Raw genomic sequence first — 22864 nt, forward strand, 5'->3', positions numbered from 1 at the left:
ATAGTTTCTACTACTAACTTCTCCTACGTTTAAAAAATTCCCAATTTTAAAGATTACTATCTTAGCAATGGTTTCTATTACTAATTTCTGTTAGCAATAGTTCCTATTACTAATTTTTCTTAGCAATAAACAATGTCCAATTTTAAAGATTTCTATCTTAGCAATAAAAAATTTCCAATTTTAAAGATTTCTATCTTAGCAATAGTTTCTATTACTAATTTCTGTTAGCAATAGTTTCTATTACTAATTTCTCTTAGCAATAGTTTCTATTACTAACTTCTCTTAGCAATAGTTTCTATTATTAATTTCTCTTAGCAATAAAAAATTTCCAATTTTAAAGATTTCTATCTTAGCAACAGAAAATTTCCAATCTCATAGATTGCTATCTTAGCAATAGAAATTATTACTTACTTCTTCTAGCAACAGAAAATTCTCAATTTCAAAGATTGCTATCTTAGCAATAGTTTCTGCTGCCAACTACATCTATCAATAGAAAATTCCCTATATTAAAGTTTGCTATCTTAGCTATAATTTCTATTGCTAACGTTCCATTGAAATGCTGGCATACGTTAACAATTTTTTAACAATATTCTAGCAATAGTTTCTATTGCTGACGTCCTGGAAAAAGCAGAGTGCGAATGATTTTTAGGCAGCTTTTGAGAAATGCATTATTTCCCTCAAGTTTTCTATGTAAATGGAAATTTTCCATTGCTAGGAGATGTTAGCAATTTTTCTGCAATATTATAGTAATAGAATCTATTGCTCATGTCCTGGAAGAAGCAGAGTGCAAAGGGTTAAATTTACTCCATAACAGCTTTTAAGAAATGCATTATTTCCCTCAAGTTTTCTATGTAAATGGAAATTTTCTATTGCTGGGAGATTTTAGTAATAGAAACTGTGGCATAAGTATTGTTCAAACATTGCTATATTGGCAATAGTTCTTATTACTAAAACTTCTTCTACCAATAGAAAATACCCAATGTTAAAGATCTCCTAGCAATAGAAAATACCCAATGTTAAAGGTTGCTATCTTAGCAATAGGTTCTATTACTAACTTCTCTTAACAATAGAAAATTTCCATATCAATGGAACATTAGCAATTATTTCTACTGCTGAGATAGTAATCCTTGAAATTAAGAATTTTCTATTACTAGGAGAAGTAAGCAATAATTTCTATTAATAAGATAACATTCTCTGAGATTGGAAATTTTCTATTGCTAAGATAGCAATTTTTAAAATTGGAAATTTTCTATTTCTAAGATGGCAATCTTTAAAATTGAAAATTTTCTATTGCTAGAATAGCAATCTTTAAAATTGAAAATTTTCTATTGCTAAATATTCTGCAGACTTCGAAATTACGCGCTCACACATGTCTACATTTTTTAAGTCCTATTTGCATTTGCTCGTCACTGGTACCAATCAGTCTACGTACAGAAATTAGCAATCAACTTCCTCCTCGTTAAGCAAACAAGATTTATTTTATTCGACAATTTTTCTCTTCCTGTCCTACATTCCATTTTCACTGTAGCGTGCGCACACGTTACGCGATTGGAACTTCAATATACAGGGTGGTGTAGAAATTATTAACATCTCAGATATCTTCGAAACTACAAATTTTCACAGAAATTTTCCACCAAAAAAAAAATGCTTTATTATATTACAGAAGAAAAAACATAGCAATCCATTTAAAAAAATGAAGGTGACCTTCAAATCTCCAACATATCTTCACTTAAAAAAAAAAAAACTATTTTTTTCAATGGATGGGCCCCTTTTTGCTGTGCAATTTTGTATTAGCGGAAATTTCTGTAAAATTTATATATTATTATATTTATATTTTAAATTTATATTTTATTATATTTATATTGATTAAATTTATGTTTATATTTTATTGTATTTATATTTATATTCTATTATATTTATATTTATTAAATTTATATTTATATTTTATTAAATTTGTTAAATTTATATTTATATTTATATTTTATTGAACTTATATTTATAGTTTCGAAGATATCTGAGGTGATAATAGTTATCGTCCCACCCTGTATACTTTTAACTACCTGGTTAATCGATAGATGAAGCGAATACAATGATGCATCGATGGTTCAAGGGACATTATACGCGTTTACTCGACAAATGAGTTAGAGTTTTAGCTTGTTACCATTGATTGGTCCATCGATTAAGTAAAACGAAATTTGCCCTCTACGTTAAAGTATCGATTATTAACCCTTTGGCTACTGGGACGCCTAAAGGCGCTTGGAAAGCTTGCATTTGTGATATTGTAGTCGCTTAGAAAGCTTCTGTTTGTCATATTTTAGGTACTTAGGAAATTTGCTTTTAGAAAGATTGTTCTTTAAAAATTTGTGATTAGAAAACTGTTGTTTGTGACACTGTAAATGCTTAGAAAACTTGCGTTTGTGATATTGTAGGCACTTAGAAAACCTGTGTTTGTGATACTGTAAGCGTTCAGAAAGTTTACTCTAAAAAAGTTTACTCCCAGAAAGATTGTCCTTAGAAAGTTTGCTCTTAAAAAATTTGCGCTTGGAAAACTTGCGTTTGTGATATTGTAGGCACTTAGAAAACTTGCGTTTGTGATATTGTAGGCACTTAGAAAACCTGTGTTTGTGATACTGTAAGCGTTCAGAAAGTTTACTCTAAAAAAGTTTACTCCCAGAAAGATTGACCTTAGAAAGTTTGCTCTTAAAAAATTTGCGCTTGGGAAACTTGCGTTTGTGATATTGTAGGCACTTAGAAAACCTGTGTTTGTGATACTGTAAGCGTTTAGAAAGTTTGTCCTTAGAAAGTTTGCTCTTAAAAAATTTGCGCTTAGAAAACCTGTGTTTGTGATATTGTAAGCGTTCAGAAAGTTTACTCTAAAAAAGTTTACTCCCAGAAAGATTGTCCTTAGAAAGTTTGCTCTTAAAAAATTTGCGCTTAGAAAACTTGCGTTTGTGATATTGTAGGCACTTAGAAAACCTGTGTTTGTAATACTGTAAGCGTTTAGAAAGTTTGTCCTTAGAAAGCTTGCTCTTAAAAAATTTGCGCTTAGAAAACTTGCGTTTGTGATACTGTAGATGCTTAGAAAACTTGCGTTTGTGCTACTGTAAGCATTTAGAAATTTTGCTCTAAGAAAGTTTGCTCTTAGAAAGATTGTCCTTAGAAAGTTTGCTCTTAAAAAGATTGTTCTCAGAAAGTTTTCTCTTAAAAAGCTTGCACTTGTGATACTATAGACGCATAGAAAGTTTGCGTTTGTGATATTGTAGGCGTTTAGTGAATTTTCTCTAAGGAAGTTTGCTCTAAGAAAGTTTGTTCTTAGGAAGATTGTTCTCAGAAAGTTTGCTCTTAAAAAACTTATGCTTGTGATACTATTTTAGGAAAATTTGTGCTTAGAATATTCAAGCTTGGAAAACTTGCACTTAGAAAGTTGAAGCTCTGAAATCTTGGGCTTGAAACTTCAAACTGAAAAATCTTGCTCTTAGAAAGTTCAAACGGAGAAATCCTGCGCCCAAAAATCTCCCTTGGAAAATTTGCGTTTACGACATTGTTAACGCTTAGAAAACCTGCGCTTAGAAAGTTCAAGCTCGGAACTCTTCCCCTTAGAAACTTCAAACTGGAAAACCTTTTGCCTAGAAATCTCTCTTGTAACACTACAAAACGCTTCCAAACCTTGCGCTCGAAAACCCCTCTCTCATAACTAGAAAACCCACCAAAAACAAACACCAATAAACATTTCTAAGAACCAGTAGAAGACGAAGAAAAAAAAAGAATTGTCAAAGAAAAGAGAAAAGGAATATGACAAAAGAATGATAAACTCACCACCATGTCAGAGCCACTCTTGGAGGCGTCGCTGACGGCGGATGGGCTCCTTTCGACAACGAGGCCTCCAGGTATCGGGGTCGAGGTCGGCGGTGTCGAAGTCGGCGTAGCCGCAGAGGTGGTGCTCGCAGGCTGGCTGGACTTTGGAGTTGGCGCTGGAGTAACGATGGACGAGGTGGACACCGATGGATCCTTGTCTGAGCTGGCTTGGTTCGTCGTACCCCCGACAACGCCGCCGATGGTGGATGCACCTGCTCCCGCGGCCGCTGTCGAACTCGAGGCTCCGGACAACTCATCCGTCGGCCAAGAGCTCCCAACGTCTGCTCCAACAGGGACAAACAAAACAGAATTATTGTTAAATAGTCAATAATCAATAATCCATACGCGTGACGAGTATACTCGTCAATCACAGTTTAACTGGTTAAATAGCGAATGGTCACTAATTTATATGCATGACGAATATACTCGTCAGTAGACAAAATCGTGCCACATCTTCATGACGAATATACTCGTCAATCACAGTTTAACTGGTTAAATAGCGAATGATCATTAATTTATATGCATGACGAATATACTCGTCAGTAGACAAAATCGTGCCACATCTTCATGACGAATATACTCGTCAATCACAGTTTAACTGGTTAAATAGCGAATGGTCACTAATTTATATGCATGACGAGTATACTCGTCAATAGACAAAATCGTGTCACATCTTCGTGACGAATATACTCGTCAATCACAGTTTAACTGGTTAAATAGCGAATGGTCACCAATTTATATGCATGACGAGTATACTCGTCAATACACAAAATCGTGCCACTTTTCTGTGATGAGTATACTCGTCAGTGACAGTTAACTGGTTAAATAGCCAATGATCACTAGTTTATACCCATGACGAGTATACTCGTCAATCATAGTTAACTGGTTAAGGACAGGTTTGTACTAGTAAGGTTCAACAGGTTCTAGATGTTGATTATTGTTTACTTGAAAGTTATTGACAGCGATAATGATGCTGAATTTGTATGTGCTAGGAAGATTGAGATTCTCAGTCCTTTGCTAATAATTTCCATTGTTAATAATCCATTGCTAATAATTTCCATTGCTTACAGATTCCTTTGCTAATAATTTTCATTGCTATTAGTTTTTTTTGCTAATGATTTCCATGGGTTCTAATTTCCTTTGCTAATAATTTCCATTGCTTATAGATCCCTTTGCTAATAATTTCCTTTGTTAATAATTTCCTTTGCTAATAATTTCCATTGTTAATAATTTCCATTGCTATTAATTTCTAATGCTAATAATTTGTATTGCTAATAGAATTCATTGCTAATAGATTCCATTATTATTAGTTTCTACAGGTAATAATTTCCTTTGCTAATAGTTTCTTTTGCTAATGATTTCCATTACTTATAATTTCCTTTGCTAATAATTTCCATTGTTAATAATTTCCATTGCTATTAATTTCTAATGCTAATAATTTGTATTGCTAATAGAATTCATTGCTAATAGATTCCACTATTATTAGTTTCTACAGGTAATAATTTCCTTTGCTAATAGTTTCTTTTGCTAATGATTTCCATTACTTATAATTTCCTTTGCTAATAATTTCCTCCGCTAATAATTTCCATTGCTTATAGATTCCTTTGCTAATAATTTCCATTGCTATTAATTCCTAACACTAATAATTGGTATTACTAATAGAATTCATTGCTAATGGATTCCATTGCTATTAGTTTCTACAGGTAATAATTTCCTTTGCTAATAGTTTCGTTTGCTAATGATTTCAATTACTAATAGCTTCTATTATTATTACTTTCTATTACTAATAATTTCCTTTGCTAACTATTTCCATAGCTAATAATTTCAGAGTTTCAAGCTTTGCGATGGTTCTTCTCAATTTCTACACCTCAAAGTTCGAAACAATGTTACATAATTTTATTCAACTGATTATTAGCAATGAAAACTATTGCTAACGTTTACTAAAAAGCAATAGAAAAATTCCAAGCAATAAAAGGTTTCCATTCTAATAAAAAACTTGAAGAAAAGATGGATTTCTGAAAAAGTTGGTCAACTGCTACATAATTTTTATCTCCGTTTTCTTTTGTTTTTAGTTTGTATAATAATAATTACCACCTCGATCAGTTCTCCAAGAGCCACCAATCTGATTACAAAATCATTTCGTTACATTAATCGTCATTGAAACGAAAATGATTCACGTATGTCCTTCGATCCTTGCCTTGCATTCCATTTTCTCAACGATGCGCGATTTTCTATATAACGTGTGTTCACGGAATGCAACAGACAAGGTTGCTATGCGAGTTATCGACGTTGCAACTGTTGTGCTTCTATTGTACGCTCGATTAAGCTCGGGTATAAATGCATCCTTTGAGGGAAATCGCCAAAGAGAGACAGAGAGAAGAGAGAGGAGAGAGAGAGAGAGATCAAAGTAGCGGTAGTGGCCTCTTCAAAATGACTGCAAGAAAGTTCATTTGTGGCCTAACCGTTTTTTTACAAAATTATACCGGTATAAAAAAAAGTTACAGCCTTTTCACGATTTTCTAATTTTGACACTGAATGTATTAGCAGCATGAGATGATTTTTAAAAGGAAATGTTCCTGGATATATCGAGTATTTTCGTACGCGCAGTAAGCTTGAAGTATGAGATAGTAAAAATAAAAAACTAATTTAGTGGTAGATTATTGTTACAGCGTATAAATGTTCTTCGTTTTCCTAATTTTCTTTTATTACGTATACGATTAAAGAAATTTTGAATAAAATTATGTAGTAAACTTTGATGTTTGTAACTGATTTTAATTATTAATTGCTAATAGTTTTTATTGCTAATAGATATCATTGCTAATAGTTTCTCATTGCTAATAGTTTCTATTGCTAATAACTTCCATTGCTAATGGTTTCTTTTGTTAATAATTTTCGCTGCTATTAATTTCCATTGCTAATAATTACTATTGCTAATAGTTTCCTTTGCTAATAATTTCCATAGCTAATTATTTCCTCTGTTTATAGTTTCCTTTGCTAATAATTTTCATTGCTATTAGTTTTTTTTGCTAATGATTTCCATGGCTTATAATTTCCTTTGCTAATAATTTCCATTGCTTATAGATTCCTTTGCTAATAATTTCCTTTGTTAATAATTTCCTTTGCTAATAATTTCCATTGTTAATAATTTCTATTACTAATAATTTCCAAAGCTAATAGTTTCCTCTGCTTATGGTTTTCTTTGCTAACAATTTGCATAGCTAATAATTACCATTGCTAATAGTTTCCTTTGCTAATAGTTTCCTTTGCTAATATCCAAAATTAATAATTTCCAAAGCTAATAATTTCCAAATCTAATAATTTACAAAGCTAATAATTTCCATAGCTAATAATTTCCTCTGTTTATAGTTTTATTTGCTAACAATTTCCATAGCTAATAATTACCATTGCTAATAGTTTCCTTTGCTAATATCCAAAATTAATAATTTCCAAATCTAATAATTTACAAAGCTAATAATTTCCATAGCTAATAATTTCCTCTGTTTATAGTTTTATTTGCTAACAATTTCCATAGCTAATAATTACCATTGCTAATACTTTCCTTTGCTAATAATTTCCTTTGCTATTTATTTCTAAAGCTAATAATTTTTATAGCTAATAATTACTGTTGCTAATAGTTTACTTTGCTAATAATTTCTATTACTAATAATTCTGAAAGCTAATAATCTTCATAACTAATAATTTCCTCTGCTTACAGATTCCTTTGCTAACAATTCCCATATCTAATAATTACCATTGCTAATAGTTTCCTTTGCTAACAATTTCCATTTCTTATAGTTTCTTTTTCTAATAATTTCCATGCCTAATACACATAACAGCTAATACTTTCTCTTGATAATTACTAAAATAACATCTCACTCGTAGTCTACCTTCACACTATCATTTTTCTTTGATATTTTACGACTCAACAACATACATCCTGTGCATCCAAACATAAAACGTTGAGTTTATAATAAAATCCATAAATCCTGCGACCTTTTGTAAAAGTACAGTCGTTAAAAAAACCTGAGCAGGTTTCACAGGAAGCAAAAGTATAGTTCGCTAGTAGAAACAGCAACGGTCACAGAGAAGGCTAGCCAACAGGACAGCTTGTAAGCAGGTTAAACAAGCGGTCGTAAAGTTTGCCTTTGTAAGCAGATCCTTTGATGTACGCGCTGCTCGCTGGCTCGCAAAAACATGGACACTATTGGCAAACATAGTCCGCGAGCTGCTGTGCACGAGTCACGATATTCTCTTCATATTGTAATTAGTAATGGAATTAATCGATCCGTTTGAACGTTCGTTCATTTCTCTTTTAATTGTCTGTTTGTAGAAGGTGCGAGTCCTAGGCTGAAGGCAAAATTTCTACTACAATATAAAAGCTGCTGACCCATTTATGATTTTTATTAAATATAAACATATTTCTGCTTATATATTGTTCACTATATTTTTCAATAAATTATATATATTTATGTAATTTTATGATATCGAATTTTGTATTTAATTAAAAGTTACTGTATTTCATTGATATTGGTTGACAATAATTTTTTGAGAAATCCATGTTTTCTTGAAGGTTTCTGTAAGAATGTAAATTTTTTATTGCTTGGAATTTTTCTATTGCTTTTTAGTAGATGTTAGTAATGGTTTTCATTGTTAATAGTTTCTGTTGCTAATAGATTCCTTTGTTAATAATTTCTATTGCAAATAGATTTCATTGTTGATAGTTTTCTTTGCTAATAATTTCCATTGCTAATAGTTTCCATTGCTAATAGTTTCCATAGATAATTTCCTTTGCTAATAATTTATATTGTTAATAATTTCCTTTGCTAAGAATTTCCTCTGCTAATAATTTCTATAGCTAGTAATTTCCTTGGCTAATAATTTACATAACTAATAATTTCTATAGCTAATAATTTCCATAGGTAATAATTTCCATTGCTAAGAATTTCCATAGTTATTAATTTCCTTTGCTAATAATTTTCTCTGCTAATAATTTTTATAGCTAGTAATTTCCTTAGCTAATAGTTTTCTTTGCTAAGAATTTCCATAGTTATTAATTTCCTTTGCTAATAATTTCTATAGCTAGTAATTTCCTTGGCTAATAATTTACATAGCTAATAATTTCTATAGCTAATAATTTCCTTTGTTAATAATTTCTATTGCTAAGAATTTCCATAGTTATTAATTTCCTTTGCTAATAATTTTCTCTGCTAATAATTTTTATAGCTAGTAATTTCCTTAGCTAATAGTTTCCTTTGCTAAGAATTTCCATAGTTATTAATTTCCTTTGCTAATAATTTCTATAGCTAGTAATTTCCTTGGCTAATAATTTACATAGCTAATAATTTCTATAGCTAATAATTTCCTTTGCTAATAATTTCTATTGCTAAGAATTTCCATAGTTATTAATTTCCTCTGCTAATAATTTCCTTTGCTAATAATTTTCATAACTAATAATTTCTAACTAATAATTATTAGCAAAGGAAATAATTAACTATGGAAATCATAGCTAAATTTAATTATATTGTCGCCATTTTACTAAGTGCGATACGTAGAACCTTCGTTTGGGTAAGTTTTAAGCAAATTATAGAATCGTTCGCATAATGGTGGCAAGAAAACCATGTTAGAATCCAAGTTGTTGTCAAATAAGTGATCAAAGGATAATGAATATGTCCGAGGGATGAACGTAAATCGATCGAGTAAGAAAAAGAGATGGATTGAAATTACCGTGGGCGCTTCTTGCTACAACCAACTCAACCAGACCACGAGCCTTCTGAAGAATCGAGATCGCCTGTTCATGAGAGATGTTCGAGTCTAGTGGTTGTCCATCTATCGCCAATATCTGATCTCCTTCTACCAGTCGACCATCACTGAAACAGACCAATTCACAGTTCGATCATTTCAATAATTTTCTACGAAACTTAACGAATTATTCTCTCGTTAATTCTTATAAATAATTTGTTTAAAAACGCTGCTGATCGCTGACGTGAATCGGCATAATATTAAATTCTATGCAATTTTTTATGTAATTTCTGTTTGTTCTGAATGTGGCAACAGAGTTTTTATTTTCGTCTTAATAATATAAGTTTGCGGTAAACAACTTCAGAATTTCGTTATTTTCACAGATACTTTTAGTTTTAGAAATATGAATAATTTGCTGGTCGCGAATGTGTTAACATTTTAGTAAATTGTAATTAAAAAATATGCTTTGTATATTATTATGCACGTTTAATGCGAGAAACTTTAGCACTTTGAATCTGTTGTCTTTGAGTTTTATATTAAACGATGAACACTTTGCTGGCATATGAAAAAGAAAATTGTAATTGAGCATCGTTCTTCACTTTGACTGTAAGTTGTAGAGGGTATAATAGTTCTTCATTGCTAATAGATTTAATTGTTATTAGTTTCCATTATTAATAATTTCTATTGCTGATAGATCCCATTGGTATTAGTTTCTATTGCTAACAGATTTCATTGCTATTAGTTTCAATTGTTAATAATTTCCATTACTATTAATTTCTATTGCTAATAATTTCCATTGTTAATAGTTTCCATTGCTAATAATTTTCATTATTATTAATTTCTATTGCTAATAAATTCCATTACTATTAATTCCTTTTACTAATAATTTCTATTGCTAATAGATTGCATTGCTAATAATTTCCATTACTATTAATTTCCATTTCTAATAATTTCCATAGCTAATAGTTTCCTTTGTTGGTAACTTCAATTGCTAATAATTTTCATTACTATTAATTTCTATTGCTAATAATTTCTATTGCTAATAGATTGCGTTGCTAATAATTTCCATTACTATTAATTTCATTTGCTAATAATTTCCATTGATAATAGCTTCCAAAGCTAATAATTTCCATAGCTCTAAATTTCCTCTACTAATAATTTCTAATTAACTTCCATTACTATTAATTTCTGTTGCTAGTAATTTCTATTATTAATAGATTTCATTGCTATTAGTTCCCTTTACTAATAATTTCCATAGCCAATAATTTTCATTACTATTAATTTCTATTGCTAATAATTTCTAGTACTAATAATTTCTATTACTAATAATTTCCTTTGCTAATAACTTCCACTTCTAATAATTTTCTTTGCTAATAATTTCCATTGCTATTAATTTCTATTGCTAATAGATATCAATGCTATTAGTTTTCTTTGCTAATAATTTCCACTACTATTAATTTCTATTGCTAATAATTTCTATTGCTAATAACTTCCTTTGCTAATAACTTCCACTTCTAATAATTTTCTTTGCTAATAATTTCCATTACTATTAATTTCTATTGCTAATAGATATCAATGCTATTAGTTTTCTTTGCTAATAATTTCCTTTGCTAGTAATTTCCATTACTATTAATTTCTATTGCTAATAATTTCATTTGCTAATAATTTCCACTACTATTAATTTCTATTGCTAATAATTTCTATTGCTAATAACTTCCATTGCTAGGAGATTCTTCTGCTAATAATTTCCATTGCTAATAATTTCCATTACTATTAATTTCTATTGCTAATAGATATCATTGCTATTAGTTTTCTTTGCTAATAATTTCCACTATTATTAATTTCTATTGCTAATAATTTCTATTGCTAATCGATTTCATTGCTATTAGTTTCCTTTGCTAATAATTTCCATAGATAATAACTTCCATTACTATTAATTTCTATTTTTAATAATTCAAAAATGAAAATTAAATTTCCATTACTGTAAATCTCTATTGCTAATAATTTCTATTTCTAATAGTTTCCTTTGCTAATAATTTTCAATACTAACACTTTCCGTACCTAATAATTTCCATTGCTAATAGTTTCCATAGCTAGTAATTTCCATTGCTAATACTTTCCATTCCTAAGCAACTATTGCCAATTCTTAACCAATAATTCCCATTATCCTTCACAAATTCTATTTCCTCCAATTAGCCATCTTCGACGAGACGTGAAACAAAATAACAATTGCATACGACCAATTCTCAAATACCAATACCTAAATCAGAAATGTCTTTCTAATTCCAGAAGAAAGGTCCATCGAAGATTCTCATCACACTCGACGATATCAGAGCAGATCGTACCAACCCTTCGCGTAGAGCTCTCAGGTAGGAAGATAAAGGAGGAAAGAAGAAAACTGATGGGAAACCGTGGGTTCTTCGGCCAGCAGTCGTGAATTATGAACGCTGGGAATATTACGAGACGGGTTTTCACGTTCGCTGCGAGGGTGGGCGCCTTTGAAACGCGCACAAAGGCTGCAACGAGAAGCACCCACCCGTTAGACGTTCGCCAATGATCACGCGAAGACACGCGCGCTGAAATTTTAAATCTCTGTCAGGGCACCATGTTTTGTACTTACAGCGACAGGGTTGAGCCTAATATTGAATGATTAAATGCATGAATACGTTTTGCTTGTTTATTTTTATGGAAAAGAAGGAATTGATATGAAAAATTGATTTTGAAAATTTAGTGGGACTACTGATGATTTAAGATTGTGTAATATTTTTTATTTTCATTGATAAATGTTCTGTGTTTTTCTGAAGGGTACATGATGAAATCTAAATAAAAGTGGAATGTGTTGAATGGAAATTTCTATTCTCATTTGAAACGTTAAGGATTTCTATTTTAGTAATGAAAACTATTGCTAAGTTTTCCTAGCAATAGAAAATTTCAAATCTTAATGATTGTTACTTTAGCAATAATTTCTATTGCTAATCTTTAATAGCAATCGAAGATTTCCAATCTCAAAGATTGCTATCTTAGCAATAGTTTCTATTGCTAACTTTTTCTAACAGTAGAAAATTTTCAATCGCAAAGATTACTATTACTATTAATTTCTATTGCTAATAGATTTCCATAGCTAATAATTTCCTTTACTAATAATTACCATTGCTTACAGTTTTCTTTGCTAATAATATCCATTACTATCAATTTCTATTACTAATAAATTTCCTTTGCTAATAATTTCCATAGCTAATAATTTTCATTGCTTATAGTTTCCTTTGCTAATAACTTCCATAGCTTATAGTTTCCTTTGCTAATAATTTCCAATGCTATTAGTTTCCTTTGCTAATCATTTTCATAGCTAATAATTTCCATTACCATTAATTTCTATTGCTAATAATTTCCATTGCTATTAGTTTCCTTTGCTAATAATTTCCATTGCTTTAGTTTCCACTGTTAATAATTGTCATTGCTAATAGTTTCCTTTGTTAATAATTTCCATTTCTAATATTTTCCTTTGCTATAGTTTCCTTTGCTAATAATTTCCAATGCTACTAGTTTCCTTTGCTAATCATTTTCATAGCTAATAATTTCCATTACCATTAATTTCTATTGCTAATAATTTCCATTGCTATTAGTTTCCTTTGCTAATAATTTCCATTGCTTTAGTTTCCACTGTTAATAATTGTCATTGCTAATAGTTTTCTTTGTTAATAATTTCCATTTCTAATAGTTTCCTTTGCTTACTATCTTAGCAATAATTTATATTAATTATTAGCAATAATTTACATTGCTATACGTTTTGTAGCAATAGAAAATTTCTAATCTCAAAGATTGCTATCTTAGCAATAGTTTCTATTGCTAACTTTTTCTAACAGTAGAAAATTTTCAATCGCAAAGATTACTATTACTATTAATTTCTGTTGCTAATAGATTTCCATAGCTAATAATTTCCTTTAATAATAATCACCATTGCTTACAGTTTTCTTTGCTAATAATATCCATTACTATCAATTTCTATTACTAATAAATTTCCTTTGCTAATGATTTCCAATGCTATTAGTTTCCTTTGCTAATCATTTTCATAGCTAATAATTTCCATTACCATTAATTTCTATTGCTAATAATTTCCATTGCTATTAGTTTCCTTTGCTAATAATTTCCATTGCTTTGGTTTTCACTGTTAATAATTGTCATTGCTAATAGTTTCCTTTGTTAATAATTTCCATTTCTAATAGTTTCCTTTGCTTACTATCTTAGCAATAATTTATATTAATTATTAGCAATAATTTACATTGCTATACGTTTTGTAGCAATAGAAGATTTCTAATCTCAAAGATTGCTATCTTAGCAATAGTTTCTATTGCTAACTTTTTCTAATAGTAGAAAATTTTCAATCGCAAAGATTACTATTACTATTAATTTCTGTTGCTAATAGATTTCCATAGCTAATAATTTCCTTTAATAATAATCACCATTGCTTACAGTTTTCTTTGCTAATAATATCCATTACTATCAATTTCTATTACTAATAAATTTCCTTTGCTAATAATTTCCAATGCTATTAGTTTCCTTTGCTAATCATTTTCATAGCTAATAATTTCCATTACCATTAATTTCTATTGCTAATAATTTCCATTGCTATTAGTTTCCTTTGCTAATAATTTCCATTGCTTTAGTTTCCACTGTTAATAATTGTCATTGCTAATAGTTTTCTTTGTTAATAATTTCCATTTCTAATAGTTTCCTTTGCTTACTATCTTAGCAATAATTTATATTAATTATTAGCAATAATTTACATTGCTATACGTTTTGTAGCAATAGAAAATTTCCAATCTCAAAGAATTTTCCTAGCAATAGAAGATTTCTAATCTCAAAGATTGCTTGCTACCTTAGCAATAGTTTCTATTGCTAACTTCTCCTAGCAATAGTAAATTTCCAATTTCTAAGATTGCTATCTTAGCAATAGTTTCTATTGCTAACTTTTTCTAACAGTAGAAAATTTTCAATCGCAAAGATTACTATTACTATTAATTTCTATTGCTAATAAATTTCCATAGCTAATAATTTCCATAACTAATAATTTTCATTGCTTATAGTTTCCTTTGCTAATAATTTCCAATGCTATTAGTTTCCTTTGCTAATCATTTTCATAGCTAATAATTTCCATTACCATTAATTTCTATTGCTAATAATTTCCATTGCTATTAGTTTCCTTTGCTAATAATTTCCATTGCTTTAGTTTCCACTGTTAATAATTGTCATTGCTAATAGTTTCCTTTGTTAATAATTTCCATTTCTAATAGTTTCCTTTGCTTACTATCTTAGCAATAATTTATATTAATTATTAGCAATAATTTACATTGCTATACGTTTTGTAGCAATAGAAAATTTCCAATCTCAAAGAATTCTCCTAGCAATAGAAGATTTCTAATCTCAAAGATTGCTTGCTACCTTAGCAATAGTTTCTATTGCTAACTTCTCCTAGCAATAGTAAATTTCCAATTTCTAAGATTGCTATCTTAGCAATAGTTTCTATTGCTAACTTTTTCTAACAGTAGAAAATTTTCAATCGCAAAGATTACTATTACTATTAATTTCTATTGCTAATAAATTTCCTTTGCTAATAATTTCCATAACTAATAATTTTCATTGCTTATAGTTTCCTTTGCTAATAATTTCCAATGCTATCAGTTTCCTTTGCTAATCATTTTCATAGCTAATAATTTCCATTACCATTAATTTCTATTGCTAATAATTTCCATTGCTATTAGTTTCCTTTGCTAATAATTTCCATTGCTTTAGTTTCCACTGTTAATAATTGTCATTGCTAATAGTTTCCTTTGTTAATAATTTCCATTTCTAATAGTTTCCTTTGCTTACTATCTTAGCAATAATTTATATTAATTATTAGCAATAATTTACATTGCTATACGTTTTGTAGCAATAGAAAATTTCTAATCTCAAAGAATTCTCCTAGCAATAGAAGATTTCTAATCTCAAAGATTGCTTGCTACCTTAGCAATAGTTTCTATTGCTAACTTCTCCTACTAATAGAAAATTTCTAATCTCAAAGATTGCTATCTTAGTAATAGTTTTTATTATTAATTTTTCTTGATAATAGAAAATTTCTAATCTCAAATATTGCTATCTTAGGAAAAGTTTCTATTGCTGACTTCTCCTAGCAATAGTAAATTTCCAATTTCTAAGATTGCTATCTTAGCAATAGTTTCTATAGCTAACGTCTGAGAAAGAGCTTATTACAAAGGATTAAAAGTGCTAGATACGTTTCATACGTTTCGTAGAAGATTAATTTTAGTGACGTGATGAAAAAATAAAGAAAATATTAGTTCTACAAGTTTAAAACGTAGTACTTACATCAGTGATCCAAATGTAGTTGCTTCCTACCCAAATAATTATTGCTTCTTTTATTAACTCAATGTGTGGATCTCTGATGTAAGCTCTGCGTTTTAAACTTATGTCTTTCATATTTTTCATTTAATTAAAAATGTTACTCCAGCAAAGTTCAATCTTACAAGTTTATGGTTGGTTTCTACCTAAATAATTACTGCTTTTTTCATTGAATTCATATTCTGATATTAACAACGACACTTTAAACTTATACAACTAATTTCTCCTTCCTTCTTTTATTTTAATTAAAAATGTTACTCCAGCAAAGTTCAATCTTACAAGTTTATGGTTGGTTTCTACCTAAATAATTACTGCTTTTTTCATCGAATTCATATTCTGATATTAACAACAACACTTTAAACTTATACAATATATAACTTCATCTTCATTTTTTCATTCAATTAAAAATATTACACCAACAAGTCAAACCTTACAAATTTCTGATTTTTTCTACATAAATAATTACTGCCTTTTTGATTAAATTCATATTCTAATATTAACAACTACACTTCAAACTTATACAATATATAACTCCATCTTCATTTTTTCATTCAATTAAAAATGTTACACCAGCAAACTGGAACCACACAAATTAATGCTTGCTTTCTACCCAAATAATTGCAGCCGTTTTCATTAACTCGATGCGAGACAACAGCGAGTTCTTAAGAAACCCAGCACGAAAAATTTCAAAAGAGATTTTCCAAGGTAAATCTCGCCGCGAAAGTGAAAGGTGGCAGCACCGTCTCGGCTGATGAAAAGGCATCTAACGAATACCCTAAAGAGCCACGCAAAATAACTGAAGAAGCTTCTTACATCCCGGATCAAGTGTTTAACGTAAACGAGACGAGTCTCCCCACAGAAAAAAAAAAGAAAAAACAGCTTTTAGCAGACGCACGTACGCCAGCCTCGAAATGAAAGATCAGCTGAAGGATTTAACGGTTCGTGGAGAACGAATTTCTGGTATTTTGTGAAGTAATGTCTCTGGTTAATCGTCTAACGAAACAACCTCAGGTTATTAAACTCGAGAAGGATGAAAAGCTTGAATATAAGTGATTTTTCTGTCTCTGGATTGGAAGGTGAATTGGAAACCCTTGAATGATTGAATTGGTGGTAATAGTTGCAAATTAAGTAAATGGAATTTTTATTTTTTTTTTTTTTGATTGAGTAGGTTTTTTGAAAGTTGATTAGTAAGGGTTTATAGTATTGCAAGTGATAGATTTTTAAGCACGAATTTTGTGAATGCAAACTTCTTAAATGCAAACTTTCTAAGAGCATATTTTCTAAGCGCAAAATTCCTAAATGCGAACTTCCTAAGCGCAATCTTCCTAAATGCAAGTTTTCTAAGCGCAAACTTCCTAAATGCAAACCTTGTAAGCACAAACTTCCTAAACGCAAACCTTCTAGGCGCCAATTTTCTAAGCGCAAACTTCCTAAATGCAAACTTTCTGAGCACAAATTTTCTAAGAGCATATTTTCTAAGCGCAAAATTCCTAAATGCAAACTTCCTAAGCGCAATCTTCCTAAATGCAAACTTTCTAAAAGGAAGTTTTCTAAGCGCAAAATTCCTAAATATAAACTTCCCAAGCGCAATCTTCCCAAATGCAAACCTTCTAAGCCCAAATTTTCTAAGCGAAAATTTCCTAAATATAAACTTCCCAAGCGCAATCTTCCCAAATGCAAACCTTCTAAGCGCAAATTTCCTAAATGTAAACTTTCTAAACGCAAACTTTCTAAGAGCAAGTTTTCTAAGTGTAAACTTCCTAAATACAATCTTACTAGGCGTAAACTTCCTAAGCGCAAGCTTTTTAAGCGTTTACAGTATCACAAGCATAAGTTTTTTCAAACGCAAGATTTCTAAATACAAGTTTTCAAGGCCCCTGCAATATCACAAACGGCAGCTTTCTGAGCACAAACCTTCTAACCACCTACAATATTGTCAGTGCAAGCATCATAAGCGCGATTTTTCTAAATGCAAATTTTCTAAGTGTAAAATTTGTAAAAGCAAGTTTTTTAAGTGCAAACTTTCTAAGCGGAAACTTCCTAAATGCAAACCTTCTATGCGCAAATTTTCTAAAAGCAAGTTTTCTAAGCACAAACATCCTAAATGCAAACTTTTTAAATGCAAACCTTAAAAGTCCAAATTTTCTAAGCGCCTACTACATAATAAATACAAGCTTTGCAAGCGCGAATTTTCTAAACGCAAACTTTCTAAGCTTCAGTTTTCTAAGCACAAACTTCCTAAATGCAACCTTTCTAACCGTAAACTGTCTAAGAGCAAGTTTTCTAAACGCAAACTTCCTAAATGCATACTTTCTAAGCGTGAATTTTCTAAGAGTAAGTTTTCTAAGAGCAAATTTTCTAAGCGCAAACATTCTAAGATCAAGTTTTTTAATATTTTGTTTTATATATTTCTTATTATTTACATATTATATATTTTATTATTAAAGAATATATCAATCTTTTATTCTTCACAGATGAATATGTAATAACAAATATATATTTAATATATAATATATATACTACTATGAGTGAGGATTTGACTTGAAGCTGACAAGAAACAAATGAAGCGATCGAATAATGTCTGTCATTAAGATTGCTACTAATTATGTGCAGCTACAGTAAGTTCGTGATGAAATTTAAGGATTCATTGCCACAAGGAGAGAGGAACCCCAAGTTTAATGGCTCCTGGTTCGATGTTTGGATACAGTATTCTATTAAGAGTATCAAAATTAATAAAGAAGCGAAACTTAAACTGTAATGGCTGTCCCTTGCGAGCCTGTTTGTCGATCTGAACGTCAATTTTGTAATTGGGTAGGGAGAGACTGTTGTTTGACTTTAGACAGGTTTTTTTTATAGAAAGACGATGCCTATTTCGTATTTTTATTTTTATTTTTTTAATGAAATAAGCTGATTTAGAAAGATGTTGAATCAATAGAAGCTTAATAATATTTTCTGTTTCTATAGTATTAATATTTTGGTAATAGTTTTTGTAACTAAAATATTGCTGAAATATATTACTATCTTAGTAAATATAATATTTAAACATTTTTTAATATAAATTTTAGTGTTAGTATAGTTATAGATTTATATTAGTAATATTAACATTTAAACAATTTTTAAATATATACTATTACTAATATAAATCTATAACTATACTAACACTAAAATTTATATTAAAAAATATTTAAACATTAATTTTACTAAAACAGTAATATTTCAGCAGTATTCTAGTTATTTAGTATATATAATAATAATATCTAGAAATTTTTTAAATATTAGTATTACTAATATAAATCTATAACTATATTAATACTATAATTTTTGTAAAATACTATTAAGGTACTAACATTTTATCAATAGAAAAAGTTATATGCTAAGCAACGACGCTTTTTAGTTTCTACAACAACTGCAACCTGCCAAGAATTATGTACACAGAGGAAGTATTTGTTTGTTTAAAGGGGATGTATGTTTTCATTTATGTATACGTGAAATTGAATTTCTGTGTCTGTCGAGGGTAGGTGCATAAGAAATATTCGTGAACCAAGTGTTAACCCTTTGCACTCGGATGTCCTCTGTGAGGGGATGAATACATCAGCATTGATTAGTGGTTATGGAGATTAAACTTATTCCACAGCAACTTTTTGAGAAATGAATATTTCCCTCAGGTTATTAATTGAAATGGAAATTTTCTACTGTTTGCAGATGTTAGCAATAGAAATTATTTCTGAAATATTGCTACTTTGGCATTAATTTTCATTGCGAAAATATTTCTAAAATATTGCTACTTTGGCATTAATTTCCATTGCGAAAATATTTCTAAAATATTGCTACTTTAGCATTAGTTTTCATTGCTAAACTATTACTAATTTCCATTGCTAAAATATTGCTATTTTAACATTAGTTTTCATTGTTAAAATATTGTTATTTAGGCACCAGTTTCTATTGCTAAAATATTGCTAAAATAGTGCTAAAATATTGCTTTCTTAGCATTAGTTTTCATTGCTAAAATATTGCAATTATAGCATTAGTTCCCATTGTTAAAATATTGTTATTTAGGCACCAGTTCCTATTGTAAAAATATTGCTAAAATAGTGCTAAAATATTCCTTTCTTAGCATTAGTTTTCATTGCGAAAATATCACTCAAACACTGCTACTTTAGCATTAGTTTTCAATACTAAAATATTATTATTTTGCCATTAATTTCTATTGCTAAAATATTGTTATTTAGGTACCATTTCCTATTGCTAAAGTAGTGCTAAAATATTGCTTTCTTAGCATTAGCTTTCACTGCAAAAATATTTCTATTTTAGCATTAGTTTTCATCGTGAAACTATTGCTATTTTAGCGTTAGTTTTCATTGCAAAAATATTACTTAAACATTGCAAAAATTTTGCTATTTAGCCATTAATTTCCACTGCTAAAATATTGCTATTTTGCCATTAATTTCTATTGCCAAAATATTGCTATTTTGCCATTAATTTCCATTGCCAAAATTTTGCTATTCAGCCATTAATTTCCATTGCTAAAATATTGCTATTTTGCCATTAATTCCCATTGCTAAAATATTGCTATTTTGCCATTAATTTCCATTGCTAAAATATTGCTATTTTGCCATTAATTTCCATTGCCAAAATATTGCTATTCTGCCATTAATTTTCATTGCTAAAATATTGCTATCTTAACAATACTTTCTATTGTTAACATTTCAGAAGGAGTCGAATGCAAAGGATTAAACTTATTCTACCATAACTTCTTGAGAAATGGATATTTCCCTCAGGTTGTCTACTTGAATGAAAATCTTCTATCACCAACTAATAATTATATTTTAATAGCAATTTCTACTGCCAACGTTCGAAAAGAAACCTGTCCAAAGGATTACCAGAAAACAACGATAAAAACGACATCCCTCACGATCTAACTTCTCCTCACGGTTCCATTAAAGATAGAACCCGTGTAAACAAGCTTACATAAATCACCCTCGCGTAAATAAAACCCCCATTAATCTTCGTACCAGAAAACGCCCAGACAAGTATCCAATCTGCAATTTCTAATGCGCCATGGAACGTTCGACAAAAGCGTTTGCAATTATTTATACAAACTTCTGAAAACAATTTCGACCTTAATTGTCGTTCAATTTTAATATATCGTCAGAGACCAAACCAACTTTACACTGTCTTTCTCTCTTTCTCTCTCTCTCTCTCTCTCTCTCTCTCCTCTCACTCTCTCTCACTTTGTCCTACTTCCTAAATGCAAACCTTTTAAAAGCAAATCTTCTAAGAGCGAGATTTCTAAGCGCAAACTTCCTGAATGCAAACTTTTTAAGCGCAAACTTTCTGAGTGCAAGTTTTCTAAGCGCCAACTTTCTAAGAGCAAGATTTCTAAGTGTAAACTTCCTAAACGTAAACTTTCCAAGCGCAAACTTTCCAATAGCAAATTTTCTAAGCTCAAACTTCCTAAATGCAAACCTTCTAAGTGCAAATTTTCTAAGAGCGAGATTTCTAAGCTCAAACTTCCTAAATGCAAACCTTCTAAGTGCAAATTTTCTAAGAGCGAAATTTCTAAGTGCAAACTTCTTAAATGCAAACTTTTTAAGCGCAAACTTTCTGAGTGCAAGTTTCCTAAGCGCCAACTTTCTAAGAGCAAGATTTCTAAGTGTAAACTTCCTAAACGTAAACTTTCTAAGCGCAAACTTTTCAATAGTAAGTTTTCTAAGCTTAAACTTCCTAAATGCAAACCTTCTAAGAGCAAATTTTCTAAGAGCGAGATTTCTAAGCGCAAACTTCCTACATGCAAACTTTTTAAGCGCAAACTTTCTGAGTGCAAGTTTTCTAAGCGTCAACTTTCTAAGAGCAAGATTTCTAAGTGTAAACTTCCTAAACGTAAACTTTCTAAGCGCAAACTTTCCAATAGCAAGTTTTCTAAGCTCAAACTTCCTAAATGCAAACCTTCTGAGTGCAAATTTTCTAAGAGCAAGATTCCTAAGCGCCTACAATATAACAAGTGCAAGCTTTGTAAGCGTGAATTTTTTTTTTCTAACAGCAAGTTTTTTAAGTGCAAACTTCCTAAATGCAAACTTTCTAAGCGCAAAATTCCTAAATGCAATCTTACTAAGCGCAAATTTTCTAAAAGCAAGTTTTCTAAGCATAAACTTCCTAAATGCAAACCTTCTAAGCGCAAATTTTCTAAGCGCAAACTTTCTCAGCTTTAGTTTTCTAAGCTCAAACTTCCTAAAGGCAAACCTTCTAAGCGGAAACTTCCTAAATGCAAACTATCTAAGCTCAAACTTCCTAAGTGCAAATGATCTAAGTGCAAACTTCCAAAATGCAAACTTTCTAAGCGCAAAATTCCTAAATGCAATCTTACTAAGCGCAAATTTTCTAAAAGCAAGTTTTCTAAGCATAAACTTCCTAAATGCAAACTTTCTAAGCGCAAACTTCCCAAATGCAAACTTCCTAAATGCAAACCTTCTAAGCACAAATTTTCTAAGCGCAAACTCTCTAAGCTTTAGTTTTCTAAGCTCAAACTTCCTAAAAGCAAATCTTCTAAGCGGAAACTTCCTAAATGCAAACTATCTAAGCTCAAACTTCCTAAATGCAAATGATCTAAGCGCAAACTTCCTAAATGCAAATTTTATAAGCGCAAGTTCTCCAAACGCAATCTTTCTAAGAGCAGGTTTTCTAAGTGTAAGCTTCCTAAATGCAATCTTGCTAAGTGTAAACTTCCTAAGAGCAAGTTTTCTAAGCGACTACAATATCGCTAAAATATTACTTTCTTAGCGTTAGTCTTCAATGCGAAAATATCGCTAAAATATTGCTTTCTTAGCATTAGCTTTCTTTAAGGAAAAAATGCTAGAATATTGCTATTTTAGCACTT

At 30.1% G+C, this 22864-nt stretch overlaps 1 protein-coding gene across 1 annotated transcript in view; it reads right to left on the reverse strand.

Annotated features, from left to right (window-relative positions):
• The window catches only part of LOC143430514 (multiple PDZ domain protein), a 211150-nt gene that overhangs the window by 156555 nt on the left and 31731 nt on the right, over window positions 1–22864 (reverse strand). The window contains exons 5-6 of the mRNA XM_076906829.1: window positions 9580–9722; window positions 3817–4136 (exon numbers count right to left, since the gene is read on the reverse strand). Coding sequence (XP_076762944.1) covers window positions 3817–4136; window positions 9580–9722 — 463 coding nt within the window. The remainder of the gene's footprint in view (window positions 1–3816; window positions 4137–9579; window positions 9723–22864) is intronic.

The sequence above is a fragment of the Xylocopa sonorina genome, chromosome 14 (genome assembly GCF_050948175.1).
Source record: "Xylocopa sonorina isolate GNS202 chromosome 14, iyXylSono1_principal, whole genome shotgun sequence".
Classification (NCBI taxonomy): Eukaryota; Metazoa; Arthropoda; class Insecta; order Hymenoptera; family Apidae; genus Xylocopa; species Xylocopa sonorina.